This window comes from Cylas formicarius, unplaced genomic scaffold, assembly GCF_029955315.1.
Source record: "Cylas formicarius isolate icCylForm1 unplaced genomic scaffold, icCylForm1.1 PGA_scaffold_2__14_contigs__length_35257938, whole genome shotgun sequence".
Classification (NCBI taxonomy): Eukaryota; Metazoa; Arthropoda; class Insecta; order Coleoptera; family Brentidae; genus Cylas; species Cylas formicarius.
This window is the reverse complement of record NW_026844319.1, coordinates 24,553,751-24,578,913: the sequence shown is the minus strand read 5'-3', so window position 1 is coordinate 24,578,913 and position 25,163 is coordinate 24,553,751. Positions and strand designations below refer to the sequence as shown.

General features: G+C 35.3%; 1 protein-coding gene across 1 annotated transcript; it reads left to right on the top strand.

Annotated features, from left to right (window-relative positions):
* The first annotated feature begins 218 nt into the window (after positions 1-218).
* On the top strand, positions 219-24,905 carry LOC132698156 (transcriptional repressor scratch 1-like). The gene is made up of 2 exons (XM_060664077.1): positions 219-737; positions 17,181-24,905. Exons 1-2 carry the CDS (start codon positions 524-526, stop codon positions 18,260-18,262), a joined length of 1,296 nt encoding a protein of 431 aa, XP_060520060.1. The 5' UTR covers positions 219-523; the 3' UTR covers positions 18,263-24,905.
* Positions 24,906-25,163: the final 258 nt, after the last annotated feature.

Sequence of the window (25,163 nt, the reverse complement as noted above, 5' to 3'; positions counted from 1 at the left end):
TTTGTCTAAATCGAGTTAAGAGGAAACTTGTCCGTTTTCGGTATTCCCCGACACGTAAACTGTTGCCGCCGCCGGGCGAAGTCCTCGTGTAAACGAGAAGAAAAAAAAACGCACCTTCAACAGTCGCGCGTATAAGAAGCAACCAGTGCCACCCCTTTCGGGTTCCCGTCCCGCCGCCCGCATAGCGCCGTGACGCCTGCCATCGCAGCACACTGTGCGCCCTCCCCACCACCACACTTCCACCCTTATTCTATATATAAAACCCGCGCCGCGACAGGGCGCACATCCAAAATCACGAGGGTGTTCGTTTAGTTTAGTTCTTTCATTGTTTCCTCTCTTTTCGCTCTCGCTATCTCAACAAACACACTGTGCTGAAACTTTGAAAACTTTTTCCATCGTTCACACGTCTAATGATTTTTTTTTGTTTCGTCGAAAACATCAAATGGCTCTTCGGGGACTTTGAGACAAACGGTAGACGGAAAACAGTGCGCAGGGGGCAACCGTTGTGGGGTTATGTATAAGAATGCCGCGGTGTTTGATGGCAAAAAAGTGGAAAGCGTATCCGTGGCCGGAGCGACCCCAAGAGCACCGACACGACGACGACGACGAAGAAGAGATAGACGTGGTGGGCGACGAGCCGGGAGCGGCGTGCTGGGGTCCGTCCAGTCCCACAGAGGGGGCCACGGCGCCTAGCCCACCACCGACTTCTCCGCATGGGACTACCATACTCTACAATGGTGCGTAATTACGATTTAAATAAAATATTTCCGTCTCGCTCGCATTTGTAGTTTTCGTACTGCGCTTGCTTTCGCATATAATTTTTTTATTTAAATTTTCTTCAGTGATTGATTGATTTCAATTTTACGTCATTATGTGTATCATTATGTGTAAAATATTTAACAATAAACGTAATGTGTTTTAGAACTCGTTTTGTTCTAGTCACTAGCCTATATTGATTTACTTTTTTGATGTTTGTTATTTATAATGGACGATTGCTGCCATAGGATATGTCAGTATTAAAATGATTGATGATTTTTAGTTGTTTTCACTGTGTTATTTTTGAATACATTTTTTTAAATCACATTTGTTCGCTCTTTTCTTACAATTTTTTGAAAATATTAAATTTCAATCTGCTGTAAGTTGTTGCGTCTCTTATGTATCTCTTTATTTAGAACGCACCTTGCCCTATTTACATCCCCTTTACCAGGCTTGCTACTTCGAATTGAATGATTTCTATGGCACAATTTAAATAGAATGCAATAGAATAGAATTGTGTTGCAGTCGCCTCAAACATTTTTTAAATCTAAATAAATAAGAAACTTTAGAAACACGCAGAATCATTCAATTTATTCAGTAAATTTATCCATTCATAAAATTTATTTAATTAGAATTAATGTCATAAAATTAACTTTTCCAAATTTTTATTAATCGGTATAACAAATTGTCAATGTTACTCAATCAATATTTTACATCTCGTTCTTTAAAGTGTCACCAAATTCGTAGATTAGAAGAGTTTCCCGCTGAATTAAAAACTGATAGTTTAGTATCACCTAAAAAATTATATTGATATTTAATTTTACAAGCTTTAGAACTATTTTTAAGACCATGATCAATTTGAACTAAAAAGAAGCTTCAGGATAACAGTGTATTTATTGACAACGTATCGATATTATTGTAGTTGCCTTTCGAAGGCCATGCTCAGTTTATTTTGTTGCTTTGTTAACCAAAACAATATTTTGTAGTAACAAAGACGTATTTTCAAGCACACAGAGTATTTATTCTATTATGTAAAATTAGAATGTAAATTCTAATGGATTTTTTCTACCCCGTATTCTAAAATAACCAATTATGCACTGAGATCAACTGTGCGCAACTATCCCAGCTTCGTTAAACACTCTCCTCGACTCATTCGAGTGTTTCCGTTACTTTAGTCACGGGTTTGGGAGCGATCGCATGTTTTCGTTAGATTTAAAAAAATATGGTATTTTGACGTAGCAGATCTGTTAGTCACACATCACGGTTACTCAGTGGTCGTAGGAACAGTATAGTATGCAACACAAACTTCTTCAGACACTGTTCCTCCGTTAGAGCTAAAACAAACTCGTAACTAAAGTGTCATTCCTGTTGCATAATATAATATGATAAATTAAAATAAATATTACCAATACGCTTGAATCGACAGGCATAGGGAAGTCTTAGTAATATGGATACAGGGCCATAACTGAATAAAATAAATTAAGTTTCTGTAAATTAGCAAGGCTTTAGGGAAACCTGTTTTAATTTTTGTTGTTGGTAATGTAAAAATCAAAAACATGGTATCATTTCCTTGAGGAATTATAATATACAATAGCATAATGTGCAACAATTTCAGACACTCTTTCTCCGCTAAAGCTAAATCAAACTCGTAACTAAAGTGTCATTCCTGTTGCATAATATAATGTGATAAATTAAAATAAATTTTGCGAAAGCACTTGAATCGATATATATGGATACGAGGGAAATAACTGAATAAAATAAATTAAAGTTCTGCAAATTGGCAAGGCTTTAGAGAAATCTGCTTTAATTTTTGTAGTTGGTAATGTGGTATTAAAAATCAAAAATATGGTGTCATTTCCTTGAGGAATCATGATATACAATAGTTTGATATGCAAGAAGTTTCATAAACGGTACTTATAATTGCACTTATTTAGTTATAATTAATAGATAATTATTTAGCATTGCCATTTAGGCTGCGTAATAAAGATAGCAACTGAAAGGTTCGATACAATAGTATATTATGCAACAAGTTTGGTAGACAGTATTTCCAGTGACTGAGGAAATTTATCAACGCGTTGCATAGGGTTGTGGAATTGGCCGGTCAATTTTTTTTGTGTCAAAAAAATAATGGTAGATAACACTCAACAATTGTTATTGAAAACATTTTGATTGAATTTGACTAGTCAATTAAGAAGTTGTCTGTTGTCGGTCAATTAAGAAGTGGTCAATTGAACAGTCTCAAAACTAGTGTTCTATACTATAATATTTCTACAACCATTAGTTTTTGAGTACATTTTTGTAAGACAGAATTAATAAATGTCGAAATACTATCCGCAGCTAAAATCTATCGAAGACATTCGATCACTTCAAAACTCGGAAGCTTCTGAAACCGCACTAGTAAACGTCTTAATATTGGGTATTTTTGAGTATTGAGCCTAAATATCATTATAAAATATCTTTTTAATGTTATGTTTTTATGAAACGCCGAATATAATCGAAACTATTAGTAAAAGTTGCCGTACTATCGCTTCATCCTGTATTTGATCTCCCTGTAAGACGATTGTATTAAATAAAGGATGCAGTTTTCAAATCGAATGTTACTTGTTACATAGCGTTGCATTATTAATTCACTTGTAGGGTTTGTGATTATATAGGAACTCACTTTCTTCATTTAATTTTAATCCCACCCTCGACGATTAAATAATACATAGAAATATATAAAATATAACGGGGGTTATTAAGCGGAAAACCGAAAATTAAAAACCGAATGCATTTCAAAAATTCATGGCCTGACTTGATTGCCCTAGAGTGACACTTTATAGATAAATTTTAAATTGAGGCGAGAATTTTAATGACAAGTTGTGCGAATATATGATCCCTCGTCCGTCAATTAAAGATAACTTGGCAATTATGCGTCGGGGAGTGCGCGTCAATTTTTTATGCACGATTTTCGATATGCCACGCGATCGGGAAAAGGGGAAAAATATTTGCGGTGGAAACAAGTGTCGTGTAGAAATCTATTAATCGACTAGTCTTGTGTCTATGCTGACGAGCGTGTGTATGATTTTAAAAATGTGATCTGTTGATCCTTGTTATATCATGGAGCAACATGCATAGATAAAAAGGAATTGTGCACACAATAACTGTGATCGACATTTTTAACCATTTTGACCCTTTGTTTGACTCGCGATTTTTAACTAATTGTTTTATGATATTAAAAGATTGAAGCTTTAAATATTTATTGCCGTTATGTTCGGTTAGATATAGCTGAATGACACGATTTTTATGGTTCAGCTATATAGATAAATAATACAGACGGTCACTATCTATGAGGGTGGTTTCAGAGGTTTTTTTAAGAGAAAAGGAGTTATATTAGGTCATTATTTGGTAAATATTTTGGTGACATTTAATTTTTAAAAAAACAGTTTTATTTAAAGTTAAATAACGTGCAGGAATGCGTATAACATGACTGTTGAAATTATGGTCGAAATGGACGTTGCTTGATATAAATGACACGTGAAGAGTTAACAACCATCCAATTTGTTTAAGAGTTAACACAGATTCTATTGCTAAAACATATTTTTTTACTCCCGTCTGTAAAATACCTAATTACATACCGATCTAGCGTGCGGGAAGCGTCACTTTACCACGCCACTTTCGTTTCACATTCGATTTTGCTACACGTGTCTGGGAGCAATCGGATGTGTGGGGAGATATTTCCCACGCTTTGAATTTTGAGGTTTGTCAATTCTGACGATCATATCAGTTAATTAAGTCGTGTTGTTTTGCGAAAATGTATCCAAAAACTGACGGTCGTAGAAAAAGTCTGGTATGCAACACGTTCGTTAAACTTTTAAGTGACTCGTTTATTAAAGATTCGCTCCGCTCGTGAGTCAAATCCCGTTTTTCTGCTTCCGTCTGTAAAATAACTAATTACCCACCCATCTAGCTTGCGGGAAGCGTCACTCTACCAGGTCAGTTTCGTTTCCCACGAGCCGAACCACTTCGGATATTTCCGGGATTTTACCGCACGGATTTGGGAGCAATCGGATGTTTTCGGAGATATTTCCTACGCTTTGAATTTTGACGTTTGTCAATTCTGTCAGTGAATGTATCCGCGTTGTTTTGCGAAAATGTACGCAAAACTAACGGTCGTAGAAAAAGTATAGTATGCAACACGTTCGGTAAACTTTTTAACTCACTCGTAAATTAAACACTCGCTCCGCTTTTTTTTACCGCACTTGTTGCATAATATACTATTTTTGCTAGTTCGTGTAATATCAGTAATATTTGACAGAAACTAAATTTATAAAATTTTCTTTTTTTTTACTGAAAACTCGCTCCGCTACTCTCCGCTGGTGTCAAATCAACTCGTGAGTCAAATGCTTTACCGTACTTGTTGCATAGTATACTATTACCGCACTTGTTGCATAATGTACTATTTCTATTAACTTAAGTAAATCAATTATCTCGTTATTTTAGACGAAGTTTTAAATTTAAAAAATTTGAAATGAAGTAAATATTTCCAATTTTTCATTCATATCATTTTATATTACAGTGTGTTTAAAAACCAATTTCTTTTGAGTCTTCTATCCCAAAGTTTTAAAAAAACTTATTGCCAGGTCATTTTTGAAACAACGAATTCTCATTGATTTTTGACTTTACAAATAATAATATAAAAATCGGGAACCTGAAGTCTAGACCGGGCATTTCAAATTCGACCCTCAAAATTGATGTGATCTAGACAACGGTTTCGAATAAAGAACATGGGTCTAGGATAGCTTAAATGAGGAAAAAATGCAAGTCCATTATCCCAATAATATTAAAATTAAAAATAGCTTTATTAAATTTCCAAGTCAAAAATCCTAAGACGGGTTTCGTTTTCATTAACCATCATCAACTTTTAATTTTTCTTATCACAATGCAATTTTGAACAGTCTTTTTCATTACCCTTTTAATCATGTGCAAATAAAATAGGTCCAAAAAAACTAAATATTAATATTAAAATATTATTAAGCTGAAACGTTCGAATACCGATGACTTATTGCCTATGTCTATGTTCGAAAAAATATATACTAATGTGTTAACTAAAAGCACGTTCGATTCAATTCACTATTAATAATTTTGATTATTTAAGATTTAAAAGCAAATAATAAAAATGGCTTTGTTGGACCGTACACGATGCGTTATTAAAAAAACGGCTGTTGAGTACAAGTGGAAGATAAACTGACCATTAGCAGATTTTATTCCTTAGCTAAATATTATTTTATTGAAAAAATACACGAGAAATATAAAATAAAGATAGTTCGGAATATTTAAAATTTGTCAATCAGAATTAGCAGAGCATAACGCGGCAAAGCAGGTTTGTCTTACCATTGTCGACTCGCTCACGACATCAACTGAAAAGCACTGGATACTAGACAAACTGGAAATTGTATATCGGAAACTGTTTTACAATTAATAATTATAGCGATAAATGTAACTCGGTATGTTCATAATTTTTGAAAATACTGTAACTAGTGCCCAGGGGCAGTGACTACCACAACTAAAAGGAAGTGTGGAATAAGTCCATAATTTTAGTAATCTAAATCAACTAATAACGCAAAATAATCGAAGACTTATCAGTGAATATCGCTAAACAATCCGATCGCTGATTTAATCACTGTGTTAATAGAGTCCGTTAGCGCGTTTCGGGCGCAGCTTTGCAATATCCTAAAACGCTTTAGCATCGCCATTCGTTCTAAAATCATCAATTAATCAGGGACGGTAATGGCTCCGGCTTTAATTTGTTGTAATGGCCGGGAAAAGTAAATAGACTTGCCGACAAATTGAATTATCACCTCCGGCAACTGGTGGAAGTACATTATTGCTATATCTTGGAACGGCTAATAATCCTGTTTATTTAATGGGTATTATATAGTGACTTTTGCACACCTGGCAACGTTCTATGCGAGAGATCAGATATTACGAGCTTGTAAATCTTGCCACCGAAATGTATGAGGTTGTAATATAGTATAAGAAGTCATAAACAGCTTTTCGTGGTAATTTTAGTTACTTTTCGCATTATTTTAGGATTGAGCGTTGTCACGACCTGTTCCTTTTTGGTGTTTCATTCATTTATAAGTCGAGCTATAGCTGCCATGGCGGTTGATTGTACTCAATCTAATACATACACTACCAAGCGTTGGGTGGTGACGTAAGTGTTGTCTACCGATGTTTCTGCTGCCAGAAAAATGTATCTTTTAGAAAAATTTTTGTAAAATATAATTGCCAGATGTGCAGTTCTATTTTTAAATTTTAAAGGCGAAGTTTGTGAGCAGCTCAATACTATCAATAATCATAATTACAACAATTAAAGAAACAAAATGTTGCAATAAATAAATAAAACAAGGGGTTGAATGGCAGTGATTGCAGCTTCCTATGTGACCATGTGCCGTTGCAGCCTTAAAAAATTTAGAAACTATTATTACGAAAGAAATATAAATCTTCATACAATTACTTAATTTACATAAAATAAACCCTAGTTACAGCGCAGGCATACAGTGTGTCCCACTTAAAAACTCTACACCCTTGTGAAATATTTGTTAACGGTTCCATTTTGATTTTTTTGTTGTTGAATAGGCCTCTGAAAAATGCACTAAACCCTTGTTTAGCTTATTGCTTCAAATTAAAGTCATGGTCAACTGAGACTGTTTAACAAAAGAGACAGAAGAGTACTATCAGGGATTTAAAATAATAAATTGGCAACGAATTCTTATTCAGAAGTACTTAGAACCCATCTATACCAATTTTTATGATGTTTCAATACAGGGAGTTTGAAATATCGTTTGCGGCCCGCTTAAGGCTGTACATCGTTGTAAATTCTTTGATTACAGCTTGATTTCGATTTTTTTTGTCATGGCTAACTGGGACTAATTTTTGATGTCAAATAGCTATTAGGAATTTCTTTAAGTGTCAACGAGTTCTTATTCAGGACTACATGAAACCTAACTATACTAATTTCCGTGAAGTTCGAATACAGAGTGCTCGAATTATTCCTCTGAAATGGCTCAATTTTTGATCATTCTTTTTCTGCTGGATGGATTTCACTGAAAGACGCTAACGATTTTACAACTCTGTATTGTTTAATAAAAAGGATTTTTTAATTCTTACCTAGTGTCCCTTAAAAAGTTTTTTTATAATTGTTTTTGAAATTTGTATAATTAATAACTAATAATTAAAATTTGTAACATCTTAAATGACATACAAAATAATCGCTGTTTACAAGGTTTATTATTTTCAAATATTAAAAACTTTGGTCATTGGTCTAGTTGCTTTTAGGTAATCCTGAATACGAATCTGTTGTCATTTTCAATTTGAAAAAAATATCTAATATTACTTCTCCATTTTCCGCTTCAATAAAATATGTCAGTTAGCCACGACTTTAGTAGCTGCTATATGCAAAAACCGTTTCATTTCTCTTTAGTAAAAAAATAATTATCAAAATTGAGAAATAAACAAACATTCAAAAGGAGTAGAGCTTTAGCGAACTTCATAGAAAATAGTATAGTTAGGTTTTATGTAGCCCTGAATAAAAATTGTTTGACTCTTTTTTCTGAAAGAAATCCCTCATAGCCTTTCTCGCTATTTGACATCAAATTTTTTCTTCTTTTCTTTTTCTCTTCTCTTTTTTTTGTTAAATAATCCCAGTTGGTCATGACTTTAAATTGAGGCAAGAAGTAAAACATGGTTTTAGTGCATTTTTCAGAGATCTATCCAAGAAAAAAAATTACCAAAATCGATCCAAGATTTCACAAGGGTGTACAGTGCTTAAATGGGACGCACTGTATGTGTATCACTTGATTTTTGGTAGAATAAAGAAAGATCTCACCTACAAGTGGGCAAGTACTACTTATTTAGTATAAAAAGCGATAACGCTCGAGAAATATTGCTTTCTCGTAAACTATAAGTTTTATACTTTTTACAAAACTTTTGGATTCCTCCTGCGTAGGTTTTTGCTGAGCTGAACTTGCTAACGTTTCGCCAATCATCCTGTTGGGGTCTTCAGAACTTGACTGAAACTGGCTCGTATTTTACTCTGTACTTGCTACACTCTGACATACGTTTTACCATTGAATTAGAAACTAATAATAACCTTCCATTCTTAGATATTCTTGTCAATAGAAAATCGGATCTGACATTACGATACCTTAATGCATTTTCATATCACCATCAGGCCCAAAAATCATCGGTTATCAACTCTCTTATTTACAGAGCTGTAAAACTTACAACTCTCTCACATTACATCACAAAATACACTTCACACAATCTTCAAATAGCAATGAGCCCGTAAGCTATCCTACACTTGCGACTGTTGTCCTTCCTTACAATCAAAACATCATTGACCACATATCAAAAGTTTTAAAGAAACATCAAAACCAGACTTACCACTTGTCCAAAAATCTCTCAACATCTCCGATGCTTCAAAGACAAAATTCAATTTGAGATGCTAGGAGTTTACAGCATTCCGTGCATATGCGGCAAAGAATACATTGGAGAGACGAGACGAAAAATATCAACTAGGCTCAAAGAATATGAAAGGGCCTTAAAAGTAAACTATATGTATAAAAAAGTGTGTCTCTAACCTTGTGAAATCCCTAAATATTATTTATAACCTACAGGCATTTTTCCTAAAAAGTGGAAAATAGCGGAAGTAACTCCAATCCTTAAGAGTGGATCAAAAAATAATGTTGAAAATTACAGACCAATAAGTAAATTATGTGTGTTTGGTAAAATGTGGGAAAACATAGTTTACAGTCGTATACTATCTACCGTTAAAAATATTATCATTGAGGAGCAGCACGGTTTTTTCCCGAGACGTTCTTTGGAGACAAACTTGCTGTATTTTTCCGATTACATATCCAACCATATATACGGCCAATTTCAAATCGATGCTGTGTACACCGACTTCAGCAAGGCTTTTGACAAAATTAACCACCAACTGTTGTCGACGAGACTTGCTGAGGTGGGAGTGTGCAGCCCACATGTGAAGTGGTCACAATCATATATTTCTGAGAGAAAGAGTGCTGTGTCGATTCTGGACATGTGTCAGACCCGTTTCATGCAACGTCTGGAGTCCCTCAAGGTAGTTACCTGGGCCCACTATTTTTTATTATATATATCAACAATATAAGAAACTGTTTTAAATACTGCAATATACTGCTTTATGCAGACGATCTGAAATTATTTCGTATCGCAGCGACCCACAGGGACTGCCTTAAAATGCAGCAGGATCTCATCAGGCTTGAAAGATACTGCAGTGACAATCAGCTTTTTCTAAAACCTGCAGAATTTCACAGTATTTAGTTCACCAAAAAAGTCAACAAAATAGATTTTACTTATAAAATAAATAACAATGATCTGGTAAGAGTGGACGAAGTAAGGGATCTGGGAGTGTCACTGGACACAAAGTGGTCATTTAATGATTCTGATCAAATGATTCTAATAGAATGGATGGTTTTATTAATAGAAATTCCCGGGACTTCAATGATCCCTTATTTCCTTATATTATGCTTTTATTCAAAGTAGGATTTCCTTCGCATCTGTTATCCACCTGGAAAACCACACTACGCAGTTCATATCAACAGAATCACTCAAAATAAATTTTTAAAATTTCTCGCTCTTAAGACCCACACTCGTATAGAAGAATGAGATTGTCGCCCGATTAAAAATTGGTTCAAAATACTTAGTTTGGAAGATAAACGAACTGCGGCAGACTTGTGTATGCTCTACAAAATAACAAACACACAAATTGTTTCTCGATATCTTTTGTCGAAACTTAACTTTAGAATTCCCGCTTGAGATTTAAGATAGGCTAATCTCTTTGAAATCCCTCACAGTAGAACCAACACAGGGCAGCATTCCCCTTTGCTAAGAATGCAAAGTTCGTATAATACACTTAACTCGAATTTTAACCTCGACATCTCTTCAATATCTCAGATGCAGTTTAAACGATATATCAAATTCTCCATTATTGGGACTTATGGTGTATGAGTGTTAAATATCTTCCTCTTTTTGTATAATGTTCTACATCCGACTTATGTTTGTTTTGTATAAATCCACCGATTTGAACTAACATTGTGGTTGCTATTTTTGGGTACTACTGTAAGCGACATAAACTTGTAATAAATAAATAAATAAATAAATAAATAAAGACAAACTCATCAGCAGGTGCCGTACACATTCACGAAACCGGACATAAAATTTCAATTGATAAAACTAAAATTCTTGCAAAAAACTGAGAGTCTATAGAAATCTATCTTATCTATCTAACAGTCTTTACCGCGACTCATTATCACCAATATGGGAATCAGTCATCCGAGGCGGTGTTTATGCCCCTTATGGAGCTCCATAAGTTTTGTAAAAAGTATTTCAGTTGCTAATTATTCCCCAGGTATGTGTGATAGTTTCAGTGTATCAAATGGAACTTGACCAATTACCTGATATCTGATTATATTAGTATGATATTGGTAATGGCTTCTATAAACCATTGACTAACTGACATTTCCTGCGCCGCCGGAATTAATAAACAGATTAATGGAGCAAAATCAATCCGCATCCTTTTAAAAGAGCAACTTTGTATTGTGCTGCATCGCCGTCTTCCCGCCGCACATTGTTCTGAAACCGAACCGGGACCACGGCGCCGCCCTTCCGGTGAATAATAGAGCCAATTCTCCGGGGAAAATGGCAAAACAAATCTCCATAAAATGGAAACTGTAAACCCTTTAGACCCGTTTTGCTGCGCGCCACGGTTGCAGTTTTAACCGTTGCAAACTTCCGTCCGAAATTAACTTTTATTAATACCAGTTGCAGGATTGTTAACGATATTACTGCAAGAGACACTAAAGTCGGTGCAGAAAATACTTTCTCTAGAACACTGGCACAGATTAATTACCATTCTAAGTAAAATGCACATAAAACAAAGTAAACTGTCGATTCTAAGTATTTATAGAATATTCCTGAGTATTTTATAACTTAGCGAAGGTTTACGAGCGGCAAAATATAATTAAATCAATGTAAACTATTCCGTGATTTATGAAAAAAAAAAAAACTGGCGATGGCACCAGATAAATTACTACTTTCAGCAGAAAAGACGAATATTCCAAATATCGAAAGATTAAAGCATTAAAATAAATATAATAGTTAGAGTACCATCTCTCAGAATAACGTATTCTAGCAAATAACCACCAAATGCAAAAAGTTGAACAGGCTTTGCAGAGACTTATATTTTGCGTAAATTTGGCCATTTTTCTGAAACGTTCTGTCGGTCGCATTAGCTAACTAAATTAAATCCTTCGAGTATACTTATTAATTACTTACTTACCAAGATCAGGCAGCGTAACTGCCACCTTAAATTTGTCACCCATACATTTTAAATCTAAGCTTAATTGGAGTAATTTTTTGCGTGTACATTAAAAGAAGATGATGGAGGATGATTCAACGTTCAAGTGCGGTAAACGGCATTTGACTCATGAGTGCTTAATAAACGAGTGAGATAGAGTTTACCAAACGCGTTGCATACTATACTTTTTCTACGACCGTCACGAAAAAAATCATAATTTAACAAACTAAAAATAATAACAGATCATCGGATTACTAAATTTCGTACCATTCAAACAAAATATTTACTAGTTGTCATTAAACCTATTCGTTTCGTTCCTTGTCTCCTTTTATTGGATATGTCATATAAATAACAGAATAAACACAATTTTAAAACGGTATATTGTTTATTTAACTTATACAATTGATCATTAAGTAATTTATTTAAAGAAAAAGGCTGCAATTGGAAGAAAAATCATCCAAGGATAGAGCTTTTAAGAGGATTAAATTTTTAATATCGTATAAGCCAAAAAAGCAGGTGCTAACCTTCAATTGTGTTTTGTTTGTACTGATGAGACATGGATATTTGAAAATGGTAGAATTGAAGTTATAAATGTCACTTTACTTACCGACTAGTCCACTAGATTTTAATATTAGTTTTTATTTAAATTATCTGATATATTGCATAAAATTTTTGTGTGTATGAGTTTTAGGGTACATTTTTGCAAGAAAAACACGAATACATTGACTGACATGACCGTCAGGACTGACAGACGTCAAAATTCAAACCTTGCGGTAAAATCTCCGAAAACATCCGATTTTTCCTAAACCCATGCGGTAAAATCCAGCAAATATCCGATGTGACTCGGATCCGTGGGAAACGAAACTGAAGTGGTAAAGTGGCGCTTCCCGCACGTTAGATCGGAAGTAGAAAAAAGGATTTACCTGTGATATGTTTCACTTTTGGCTATGCCACAAGAGCGCACTTTTGGATACATTAAAAATGCTACACATATGCATTTTCATCTTGCCATCTTATACAATTTCGTTGTATAAGGACTTAAACGCCATCTTTCAATTCTAAAGAACATAATTTTCTAATAATAATCAGCAAATTAAAGCAAGGTTAATGTCAAAGATACAACGCAACATTTTGAATGTCGAAACAAAACTTCTGATTTTGAGGTTCTGAACCCACTTTTGGGTGCTGAATTTTCATATATTACTTTTTGGCCCTTTCATTATATTTCCTCGGCAATATTACATAGATAATATCTTTCTAAATATAAGTACAGCAAACTTCCGTTTCGAGTGAGGCCGTTAAATTCAGCCCGCCAACAAATTATTATCTCAACCCCAAACGAGTACGTTCTATGTGCTACTTATTAGTAAACATATTTTTTAATTTAACATTACGTGTGTGTAGCTATTTGCTTTTGGCCATTTGGTCATTATATGTCATTATTTTTTTATTGTTTCCAGAAGTGAGCTATTATTAAAAACAAAACAAAAAAAAGTAACATTAAGGCGGACAAATTTTCGCAAAGTAGAATTGCTTTCCTGACCGTTCATATTCTCATATAAATATTTTTCTCCAAATTTGAAAAAATCCATCACCTAGAAACTCTTGCTCGCTGGAAATTTCATAAGAAGCACAAAGCTTGTGTACCAGCAGTGGACCTTAATTTCTAGCATCTAATTCAACAAAAAAATTATTATATTGTACTTTCTGCTACAAAGTTTTTCTCTCCTTGATGTTAAAAATATTTGCCAATTCGATGTCATTGATTTCGTAGTATCATTACATTACTCCTGCTAATAATTGAAAATATTTTTGACATTAAATATACTCGATATATTAATGCTACGTTGCGGGCCTCAATTTAATTGGATCAACGGATTAAATTCCTCCCAAAAATGAATGTTCCCTAAAACTCCATAAAGTTTTTATATGGCACATATGGTTTTGCGAATTGCTTCGTAACCCAATTTATACGGGCGTACGTGTGTTGATATAAAATCAAAATTTTAATCGGTTTGTCAGCAAAAAAAAAAGTGTGCCAACCCCTGTATTGTCCGGAGAAAAACCTTTCGAATCGATATATATATATATATGTGCGTATATAACCGGAGCGGGTGTTCAACCCCACTAATATGCAGACTGTGAAAAAGTACAGCTGTTGCTCCGCGTTACACATATATGGAGGGCAACGTTCCTCTTGCGTATTCTTTAAATCAATTAAGCTCATTTGACAGCTGGCGCGCGGCTAGTTACTACGCTACTACAAGCGCATCGGCGATCACCTGGCGATATTGATATAATAAATATGTCGAACCACCTCGTCCTATTTGAGCGAATCTTTCGTTGGACGTTTTGTTGTCTGTGAAGTTTTTATTAGACACGAGTTTGTGTTCCATTTGTGTTTTAATTAACTTATCCGATTCAATAAATTATCGTTTGTGAGTGAATATAGAGGTCTCGGTAAATTCCAAACCTCCGATTCTTGTAGAAATAAAAAAATATAAATTTCTACCCACTGGCCGAATCTGTTTTGTTAAACAAAATGTAGTGTTCATTTTGTATTTGATTTGTAATATTTCTGATAATTTTACGATTTTTATGGATCATTTAGTTATCCATGGCATTTACTTATAGAAGTTTTATGACTGTGAAAAATATCCAATTGTCATTTCATGTAATTTAATGTCATTGGTTCAGTAAGTATACCAGGTAGAAATTGCACTCTCTCTCTCTCTCTCTCTCTCTCTCTCTCTCTCTCTCTCTCTCTCTCTCTCTCTCTCTCTCTCTCTCTCTCTCTCTTTCTTTCTATCTTTCTCTCTCTCTCTTTCTGTATATCTCTCAGTTCATCTGGGGAACAGAGACACTATAGTTATTGGTACTTTTCCTTACAATGAAGCAACATACCAGGTTAACTGGGTAATACATAAAAATTTATTAAAAAAATTAAAAATAGTAGTTATCCCTCAGTAGTAAGGTTTTCGTAATAATTCCGATTATCCTTAAAACCGAATTTTCTTGACATATTTTATTAATTACCCAAATTGTTTAGCAATAACTGGTCAATTATTGTTTTAAGTGTTTGACAGATGCCAAAGTTTTAGGCCTTAAATCATGAGTTGTTGCATTTGGGTAGGTACGCGATGAGTGTATGAGTTTTGCAATTGCATTAAGTTTTGAACCAAAATAGATCACAAGCTTCTCATTCATTACTTTTTTTCTATAGAAATACATTTCGTTTAATTTCCTGAACATTTTTGTTACAATTTTTTCGTATGATTACAATAATCCTGAGATAATAAAAAGATTCAATTGAGTAATTATTTTGATATATATATATATATATATATATATATATATATATATATATATATATATATATATATATATATATATATATATATATATATATATATATATATATATATATATATATTCTCACGTATTGATTCACGGATGGAAAAATGTGATGACACTATATTCCGGGATATCATCCGTTCGCTCGTTGAACTCCGACTGGAATACTGCATCCGACTGGAATCCTGCAAATCCTGCATCCGACTGAAATCCTGCAGACGTTTCGCCAAAATCTCACTTGGCATCTTCAATGCTCGCGCTCCGAAAACACTTCGAACAAGTGAGATTTTGGCGAAACGTCTGCAGGATTCCAGTCGGATGCAGGATTCCAGTCAGAGTTCAACGAGCGAACGGATGATATCCCGGAATATAGTGTCATCATATATATATATATATATATATATATATATATATATATATATATATATATATATATATATATATATATATATATATATATATATATATATATATATATATATATATATATATATATATATATATATATATATATATATATATATATATATATATATATATATATATATATATATATATATATATATATATATATATATATATATATATATATATATATATATATATATATTTATATTCTCACGTATTGATTCACGGATGGAAAAATGTGATGACACTATACTCCGGGATATCATCCGTTCGCTCGTTGAACTCCGACTGGAATCCTGCAAATCCTGCATCCGACTGGAATCCTGCAGACGTTTCGCCAAAATCTCACTTGGCATCTTCAATGCTCGCGCTCCGAAAACAGTGTTCGAAGTGTTTTCGGAGCGCGAGCATTGAAGATGCCAAGTGAGATTTTGGCGAAACGTCTGCAGGATTCCAGTCGGATGCAGGATTTGCAGGATTCCAGTCGGATGCAGGATTCCAGTCGGAGTTCAACGAGCGAACGGATGATATATCCCGGAGTATAGTGTCATCATATATATATATATATATATATATATATATATATATATATATATATATATATATATATATATATATATATATATATATATATATATATATATATATATATATATATATATATATATATATATATATATATATATATATATATATATATATATATATATATATATATATATATATATATATATATATACAAATTTTATTACGCTTTAAAAGTGTGTAAATATCGGTTTGTTTGTTGTGTGGATGAGTTTTTAACTGTGAATATTCGGTTGAGGTGGAACCGTATGCCGACGAAGGCTTTGGTTTCGAAATAAACTGACGTAATGTCGATGGTTGTTGATGAGTTGCATGTGCTTCATATTCCGGCATAAAGATTTGTAAGAATTTGGATTCACGAAACAGATTTCCATCCTTCAGAGATCTTTGTTCTTGCACTAAAATGATTAATACCTCGCCATTCATGTTCTTAAAACCATCCCAATATTCAAACAACAAAAATGCATGCTGTAGAAAAAGGAAAATATTGTGGTAGTATTGAAATCCCGTAAATGAATTTGGAAGAAATTCTAACAAACTGTCGTTAGCAATAAAATCGAAAACATGGCAATATACGCAAACCTTTTTGTATGAATTCTTATCCAGAATGAATGAATATTTTTCCATTTTTTCCCTACGCGGTTAAATATATGATACTCGAAGATGTATCACTATAAAGGGTTATCTTTTGTTACAGGTTATTTAAACGAAGTCTCTCCGTCAAACTACGCGACGTACGTCCCGAAAACAGACACCCCTGTCCCTAACATTTCGCCGTCTTACGCAACCCTTCGGACTGCCGGCGAAGTTGAGGCTCAAGAGTTTTCAACTCCCACGCCTCCGCCCAAACGAAAATCTCTATCTATGATCTACACCAGTACGGGCGCCACTTTAAGCCTGCCTCCAAAGAAAAAGGACATATACAGGCCTTATTCGTTGGAAGATAAACCGTCGCCGATCACTTTGCCTTTCCAGCACGCGATCAGAGTGCCCGCGGAGGAAGACTTGCACGCGGCTCACGCCATATTGGACTTGAGCGCGTCCACTACCGTTTTCCTGCCTCCGGTAACCCAGCACGTGGAAGCGGTGTCCCAAAACGACATTCAAGAGCGGGAAAATATACGACCTCAGTCGTTGTCGTACAAAGCCGGAAAAACGGTAGCCTACACTTACGAGGCATTCTTCGTCAGCGACGGTAGGTCGAAAAAGCGACTAAACTCCGACGATCCGGCCGAGGCACTAGTGCCCAAAGTGAGCAACGAGAAGCCGAAGTACACTTGCAGCGAATGCGGGAAGCAGTACGCCACGTCCAGCAACCTTTCGAGGCATAAACAGACCCACAGAAGTCTGGATTCGCAGGCGGCCAAGAAATGCATAACTTGCGGCAAGGCTTACGTCAGTATGCCTGCGCTGGCCATGCACGTGCTCACTCACAAGTTGGCGCACCGGTGCGGCGTTTGCGGCAAACAATTTTCGAGACCTTGGCTACTTCAAGGTCACTTGAGGTCGCACACCGGCGAGAAGCCGTACGGCTGCGCTCACTGCGGCAAAGCCTTCGCAGACAGGTCGAACCTGAGGGCGCACATGCAGACGCATTCGGCGGACAAGAACTTCGAATGTCAAAGATGCCACAAGACCTTCGCGCTAAAGTCTTATCTCAATAAGCACCTGGAGTCGGCCTGCTTGAAGGAGGAGTCGACGCAGCCGCTCGAAGTTGTCCACGGAGTGCAAAAGGTCGATCTCAACGCGGCGGTGCCGCTGAGGGTGTACGCCGCGTAAGGAAACCGCCGTTAGAGGGTACTTCAGGTCAGTATAGGTGATCGATACTAAACAGCTTCGGAATTACCGGTAGTAAAGCTTTAAATAAGATTATAATATTAGGTTTAGTTTTCTGTAACAGATAAAGGTTTCCCACGTTCCGAAGCGTGACGCGTTCGATCAGCTAAATTGATGTCACTTCTTAATAATGTCTTTCTAGTCTCAAGTATCCTAGTCTTAGTTTAGGGGGTGGAACCTGGGCGCCACAATGTCAACAAAAAAACACTAGTCATCGGTTTCCACCCTGTAGGTGTATCGTTGAACCTATATATAGTTTTAGCGACCCTCGTCACGTGCAGGGTAGCAGTGTCACGAAGTCTAGATTAAAGTCGTGATTTATTCTTCATAAACTGAAGCCCCTGTAAATAGGTTTCCTCTCCTTCTTTCCTTCTCCATTTCCTCGTTTCTGTCTCTCCCTGTGAGATAACATACACATCGCAAACACGTCCACTAAGTTAGGGTTAGATTATAAGCGTTCTCTACCTAAATATACACGGTATTTGCGGGATGCAACAAGGTCTTTCCAAACTCGAGAATTTCCAATTTAAATTCGAAAGTAGTTCAAAGCAAGAAACGATTATTACAAATATCGCGCAGAGTTTTTTTTTCAGCTCAACTGAAACGCCCTTGTTGGATCCTACGTGAGCATTATAACTGTAAATAGGCTGGCTGCGTCAAATACACCACATTGGCTTCGCGCCCGTTTTAGTCTGATTTATAGTTTGCGTAAAAGCCATTTTGTACGTTCATATCAACGAAACTATGAACGAATTGCAACGTTTCGCAAACAACGAAAAATTTATTAATATGAGCATATTTTTAACGATATAAAAATCTAATTAAGGTAATTTTTGCAAACATTGGATTATATCCTGGCACGATATTTAAAAGCTCTAGTTTTATTTTACTTTTTGCACATCCGCCTTAGTATCGAGGGCGCTTTTCCAAATATTTTCAAAACCATGAGAGGGAAAAATGTTTAATTACGTTAGGAGTTCGAGCTTAAGCAATATAATGTGTTTCAGATTTCCACGGCGCAAAAAATACATCGAAACTAGGTAAAAGTGCGCTGAAGAAGTTATGGTGTTTGCAATTAGGAAGCTTGAGAACTATATAAACATTTCTTTTGTAACTAGATATTTCAAAACTGTATGTTATTTTTTTAAAATGAATTATTTTCATTTCATTTCGTATTGGTTTTGAATTTAAAAATGAAGATAAGCTATTAGTTTTGTTTCTATGTTTAAAATCGTTGACCAAAACTAACAAACGATTTCTCATTATTAGATCGTAATAAGATTTTGCAATTCTTTATCCTTATGTTTACTGTGATCTACATTAAACCACGTGTTCACTTGCAAGGAACTTCCAGTAGTTGGTTAGTTAGTAGTTTGTTCCGGTAGGCTTTGATGTTTTGCTTAATTTTGTGAAAGACAAGATATGGAGAAAAAACATCTAAAAACACATTCCATTCCATTAGACGAGTGTAGCGCTTCGCTTTTTAGCAACATATAATTACTTAGAGCCACACAGTAAAATAAAAAAATTTGTTTATTATCCCAAAAATAGATCTTTCACCCATAGTTAACAAGCACTTTATTATTATTATAAATAATATTTTTAATAAAGATATAAAGTTAAATCTGTTCATACACAATATAGTGTTAACTACATCTACAAGCAGAAATTTCATCAACATTTCAATCAACACACATCATGTGGCCAGGCCAAGGCCTAGGCAATTTTCTTGCAAGTGAACACAAGGCTTTAAAATAAAAGTCAATCTCAGATAACTTTAAATGAACATTACAATATCGACTATCTGTTTGGAAGATTAAAATAAAACTAGAACTTTGCTCTATTACCCAGTAGTGCACGCATAATTTGTCATCCCGAAGGTAACGATTAAAAGATATAACTGCAAAAAAACGATAAATTTTAACAACGATCCAAAAATCACTTTTTCTAATATCAGGATTCTGATTCAACTCATTGCGAAACATTCGGCGTAGTCTTTTATCGTTTCATTTTGCAGATATATTTTATCGACATACCCATCCGTTATGCGTGTTGATTGTTTTACAACGATTGCAGTAATGTAGGAGTGTAAACCTAAAATTGCCTAGGTAAGTTTCGCAACTTAAGTGAGATTTACATTGACTTAGAGCTAAGCTAATTTTGAAGTGCGAAGCATTCTAGTCGCAGGTAGTCCCGATTAGCGTTACCCTAACGTGTAATAACGTCCTAGTCTCGTTTTAATAGTCAATTATTTCTTATTATAATTTTATTGTTAGTACCCGTTTTGGGGTTGGGTTAAAATTCGAGCCCGATTCGTTCGGTTTTACATCGACCCCGTGTTTACTCGTAGAATGTATGCGTGCGAGTATGTGTAGAGATGAGAGTCGCATCAGACTAAAAAAACAGAAAATATTGTATAGTATTTAAAATCAGAAACAAAAAAAAAGACGAGAGATCTCGACAAAGAAAAATGAACTTAGTTTTTGGCAGTATTTTTGCAAAATATATATTATATATACGGAAAAAAGATACAAATATTAATATATTAAATATTTATTATTAGAAAGTAATATAAAAAATGTTATTTATGATAATCGAGTGAGTGTATCGGTAGGTAATAAGACTTGCGTCTTGATCGTGGGCCGGTGCAATCAAGCATAATGTTTTCGATTTCAAGATTTATCGGCGTAAGTATAGAACTTAAGGGCCCTCTAGGCCAATTTGGCACCCAACATGTTACGTCACCTGTAGACATTCTGTAAGTAGTTTCGGCGTGATATGAGAATACAATCGAAACGGGTATAGTAGGACCAGACATCTATCGAACTCGTTAAATAGACTCGCCACAACAAGTCACACATAAAAACTGAAAAAAAAGATCTTCTTCTTCTACTTCTTGGAGATCTGTCGATCTGTTAATTCTGAAGCTGCCTCTGCATCTTTTCCTGTGATGTGGATTGCTGCACCACCTTTTAGGTGGTCTCCCGGGAGGTCTTGTGCTGGGCGGGTTGTTTTCCAGGACTATTCTCGGAAGTCTGTTCTCGTCCATCCGTCTTACATGGTTGTACCACTTCCTCTTACGTTGTCTTCCCCATCCCACAATATCTTGTATCCCGCACTGCTCTCTGACATTTGTGTTTCTTACTCTGTCTCTTCTTGTTTTCCCCACTATTATCCTCAGTGTTTTCATCTCTGCTACCCTTAGTATTTGTTTCGTCTTGTTGGTGTCTTCGCGGACTTCAGTGCCGTCATGATGGGTCTGATATAAGTCTTGTAGATTCTAATTTTGCTATCCTTGCGCATGTACGGATTGGACCAGGCTATATCTCGTAGGCATCCTGATAGTGCGGATGCTTTGTTAATCTGGCTCTTTATGTTTTTAACTGGGTCGTGGGTGCTTGATACATCTATGCCCAGATATCTGAATTGCATCACTTGTTCTATGGGTTTGGCCTCCACCCCCAGCTTACATCTGAGCGGATCCTTCGCGATTGAGATACATTTGGTCTTGCTGATAAAAATGTTCATATTGAGTTGGCGGTTTTCTAGGAAGAAATGGAATAGTTGTCTTTGTAGGTCGTTTTCTGATTCGGCGATGATTGCTGCATCATCGGCGTAGCACACCATTCCAACTTTTTTTGCCCAGCTGTATCCGAGGTTGAGACCTGTTACTTTGTTTATAATTTTGTCCATAAGGAGATGTCCTCTTTCATGTCGAAGCAACCACTTGCTTCATTGCAACAAATTCTGAAAAACGACCTTCAAGTAGAGTGGTGTAGACGTCAAATAATTTTCCTTTATTATCATTTGAAGAGCTGTCCTTCCTATATATAAACTAAAATAACTATAACTTCTTGTCCCAAATAAAACAAACGAATGACTAAACTTTTTTAAGCCAAAAATCATCCGTGCGTCATTGTTTTAATAAAATTACTTAGATAATTACTAAATAAGATCCGTACCTGCAGATGCGTAGTCGAATTTCGCACGTTGGCGGTGGTCGAGGGTTGCATTTTTAATTAGTTCGATAGATCGGAGATTGCACTATACTTTTTATTTAACAGTGAGCGTGCGCTGTGCCCAGATCTGGCGAGTGTGAAATCTAGTCATTTTAGCCAGTAAATAGTGCCGGATCCGTATAATTACGACATTGGTTGTTTGGGCCACTGGGTTTGAACGTTAAACTTGGGGTTAGTAGTAGTAGCATTTTCTCCATCATTGCTCCAGAAACAAGCAAAGCACTAATAAGATTAATTGAAGTACGTTGTGAAGACATAAAAATGGCGAAGGTTGTTCAGCCGTATGGCCCAATCAGCTTTTATCGTTTTGTACTAAATCCATGCGTAGCAAACTAAAATTAGTATCACCGATGTGTATAATAGTAGGGGGTGATGTAAGTCAAAACCTGTAGATCTCTAGCGGTTATTCGTTTGATTTGTTTGTATAGTTTGTATTTTAAATGTTCACTGGCGTAACTTCGGGGGGAAACGATCGGTCGAACGTCAACCGCGGACTGCCGAAAAATCCTGTCGCGATATACTACGTACGGGCTGTCCGTTCGAAAACTAAACGGGTGTTCAACCACAACGAACCCAAATCAATCGCGAATTATTAAGAATCATCGACGTGAACAGTTCCCGAACAATTTCAAAAGCAATACGAACGGTTTTAGGAACTAATGCAATAACTAAAAGCAATTACTTGTCAAATTCGATGTTAATCTGTCAATCAGCGGAACTATCTGTGTGCTTTTCTGTTAGTAGCGCTTGCCAAGAATGTAGTTCATCGAAGTTCCATAAAAAAATGACCCGCAAAGCCCAAAGAATAACGGAAGCGGGGGCTCTGAAACGGACCTGGCGAATTTCATTTTAAAGGCAAGCTTAGGGAAAATATTAGGTATCAATACTCAGGGGCGGATTTTTAGGAAGTAAGCGTGTTCCCGTTTAGGTCGAAAGCATGACCTTCGAAAGCCGGGTATTCAAAAGCAATAAAAAGCAGTAGGATGGTCAGAGAAGGCCACGCCTCTGGAACCATAGCAATATATACATAGATAACGAAGTAAACTTAAGTAATAACCGAAATTAAAGTAGATAGAAGATAAGGAGCTATAACGATCGTATGAAGCTGCTTCTTTTTATGGTGGGGGATATGAATGTTAATTTTGCGAAGTCAATTATTGCGAATTCCGTCGCTCAAATCAAATCGACTTGAAACATCCGCACCCAGAATCAAAAAAAAAATCCACACCCAGTAGTAAATTGTTTCTGAATTCTGCCTGAGTTCTCAGGAAACACGTCACCGCTAGATCTACTTGTTGCATTCGGTTATTTCTGCATCACAGAGTTAGTTCATTTTGTGTCGAGGAATTTTGCAAATCTTACTTTGGCGCATGATTACAGTCGAAAAGAAATGAAAACACTTAATACGAATAAATTGGTTTGATATTATGTAAATTTCCGTTTCGGCGGGGGCTCTCATAAACAACGCTGACCTTTTAGGTTATAAATTTGTGAACTGGCTGCCGCACGCGGTTTAATAACGGCGAACTAGCGGTGTTGCCAGATTCTAAATCTCGATGTGATACAATGAAACAAAATCGATAGTTTGCCCTGCGCATACTTTACGAAACTCTTAACTGTACTACTGTTATGTTGATCCAATTTAGAAACAAAGTGCGTTAATAAAAATCAATTCCCCTAAAAGCGAAAAGTTTTTTGTTGGCGGCAAAGGACATAAAGAAACTTTGGATTCGTATAAGGGAGGGACTTTATCGAGGTTTATTTAGCGAAAGAATTGCTGGTTTAAAGGACAATTATTATGGGTGACTTATCCCCCACTGTCGTCTTATAGGGCTATAGTTTAGATCTGCCTGATATAACAGCAATATAGATACAGCAATAGTTTTTAAACGTATTTCATTATGATAAACGAAAAATATAATCAAAGCAATACGAGTTATTGTATTTATCTTTAGGATTTAGGCGAATTTTTAATGAGAAATAGCAGTTATATTATTACAACGGCCGTGTTATAATAATATATACTTTTAACTTTTAATAGGACAATTTAAACTTGAAACAAAAAGAGAAAAAGGTTCTCCTAGTTCTTATTCTGCACTATTATCGTTCTTAATGAGTTGATTTGTAATTTTTGTCGGTAAACTTTGTGTTTTTTTGCACAGTTTGTATAAACTATGTAAGATACTTATTGTTGTAATTTTTGTTGTAGCCTAAGACTTGATTATAACGCACATTACAATGTATTATCGGTTATCGAATCAAACGAAATAAGAACTAAGACGACGTAAACTGTAAAGAACGTAGACCACGTCCAATATGTTAGCGGCATGCCAAAGATTTTTGAAAATATTTACAACGATTTAAATAATAATAAACAAAGAAATACATATATTGAATAAATTGCTGTAAAATAGATTTTTGACTAAGTATTTTTGGCTAGTGCAGTGCTTGCAGAACCTGTATACACATGCAGTCCAGTAATTGACCACAAAATATTGAGTATATTAACTATTAACTCTATGACACTACATAGGAAGTTTTGTATTATATTTTCATAATAAATAGAATAGAAAAGAACTTTATCTCTTTTTTCATTTACGCCCCTTTCCCCCAAATTACTCTCCCTCACCGAAAAATGATATATATTTGGCTTTTTATCCATCAACATATTCCAAAGCCAATTCCACATCTACTCGGGCAAAGATGGATAGAAACGACAGTAATAAATAAGCGCTTTATAGTGTGTTTACGTAGAATAAACGCAGAAACAGGACCACCACAATTTAAATGACACAAAAGAGCATGCGAGGAAAAAGATAAAAACC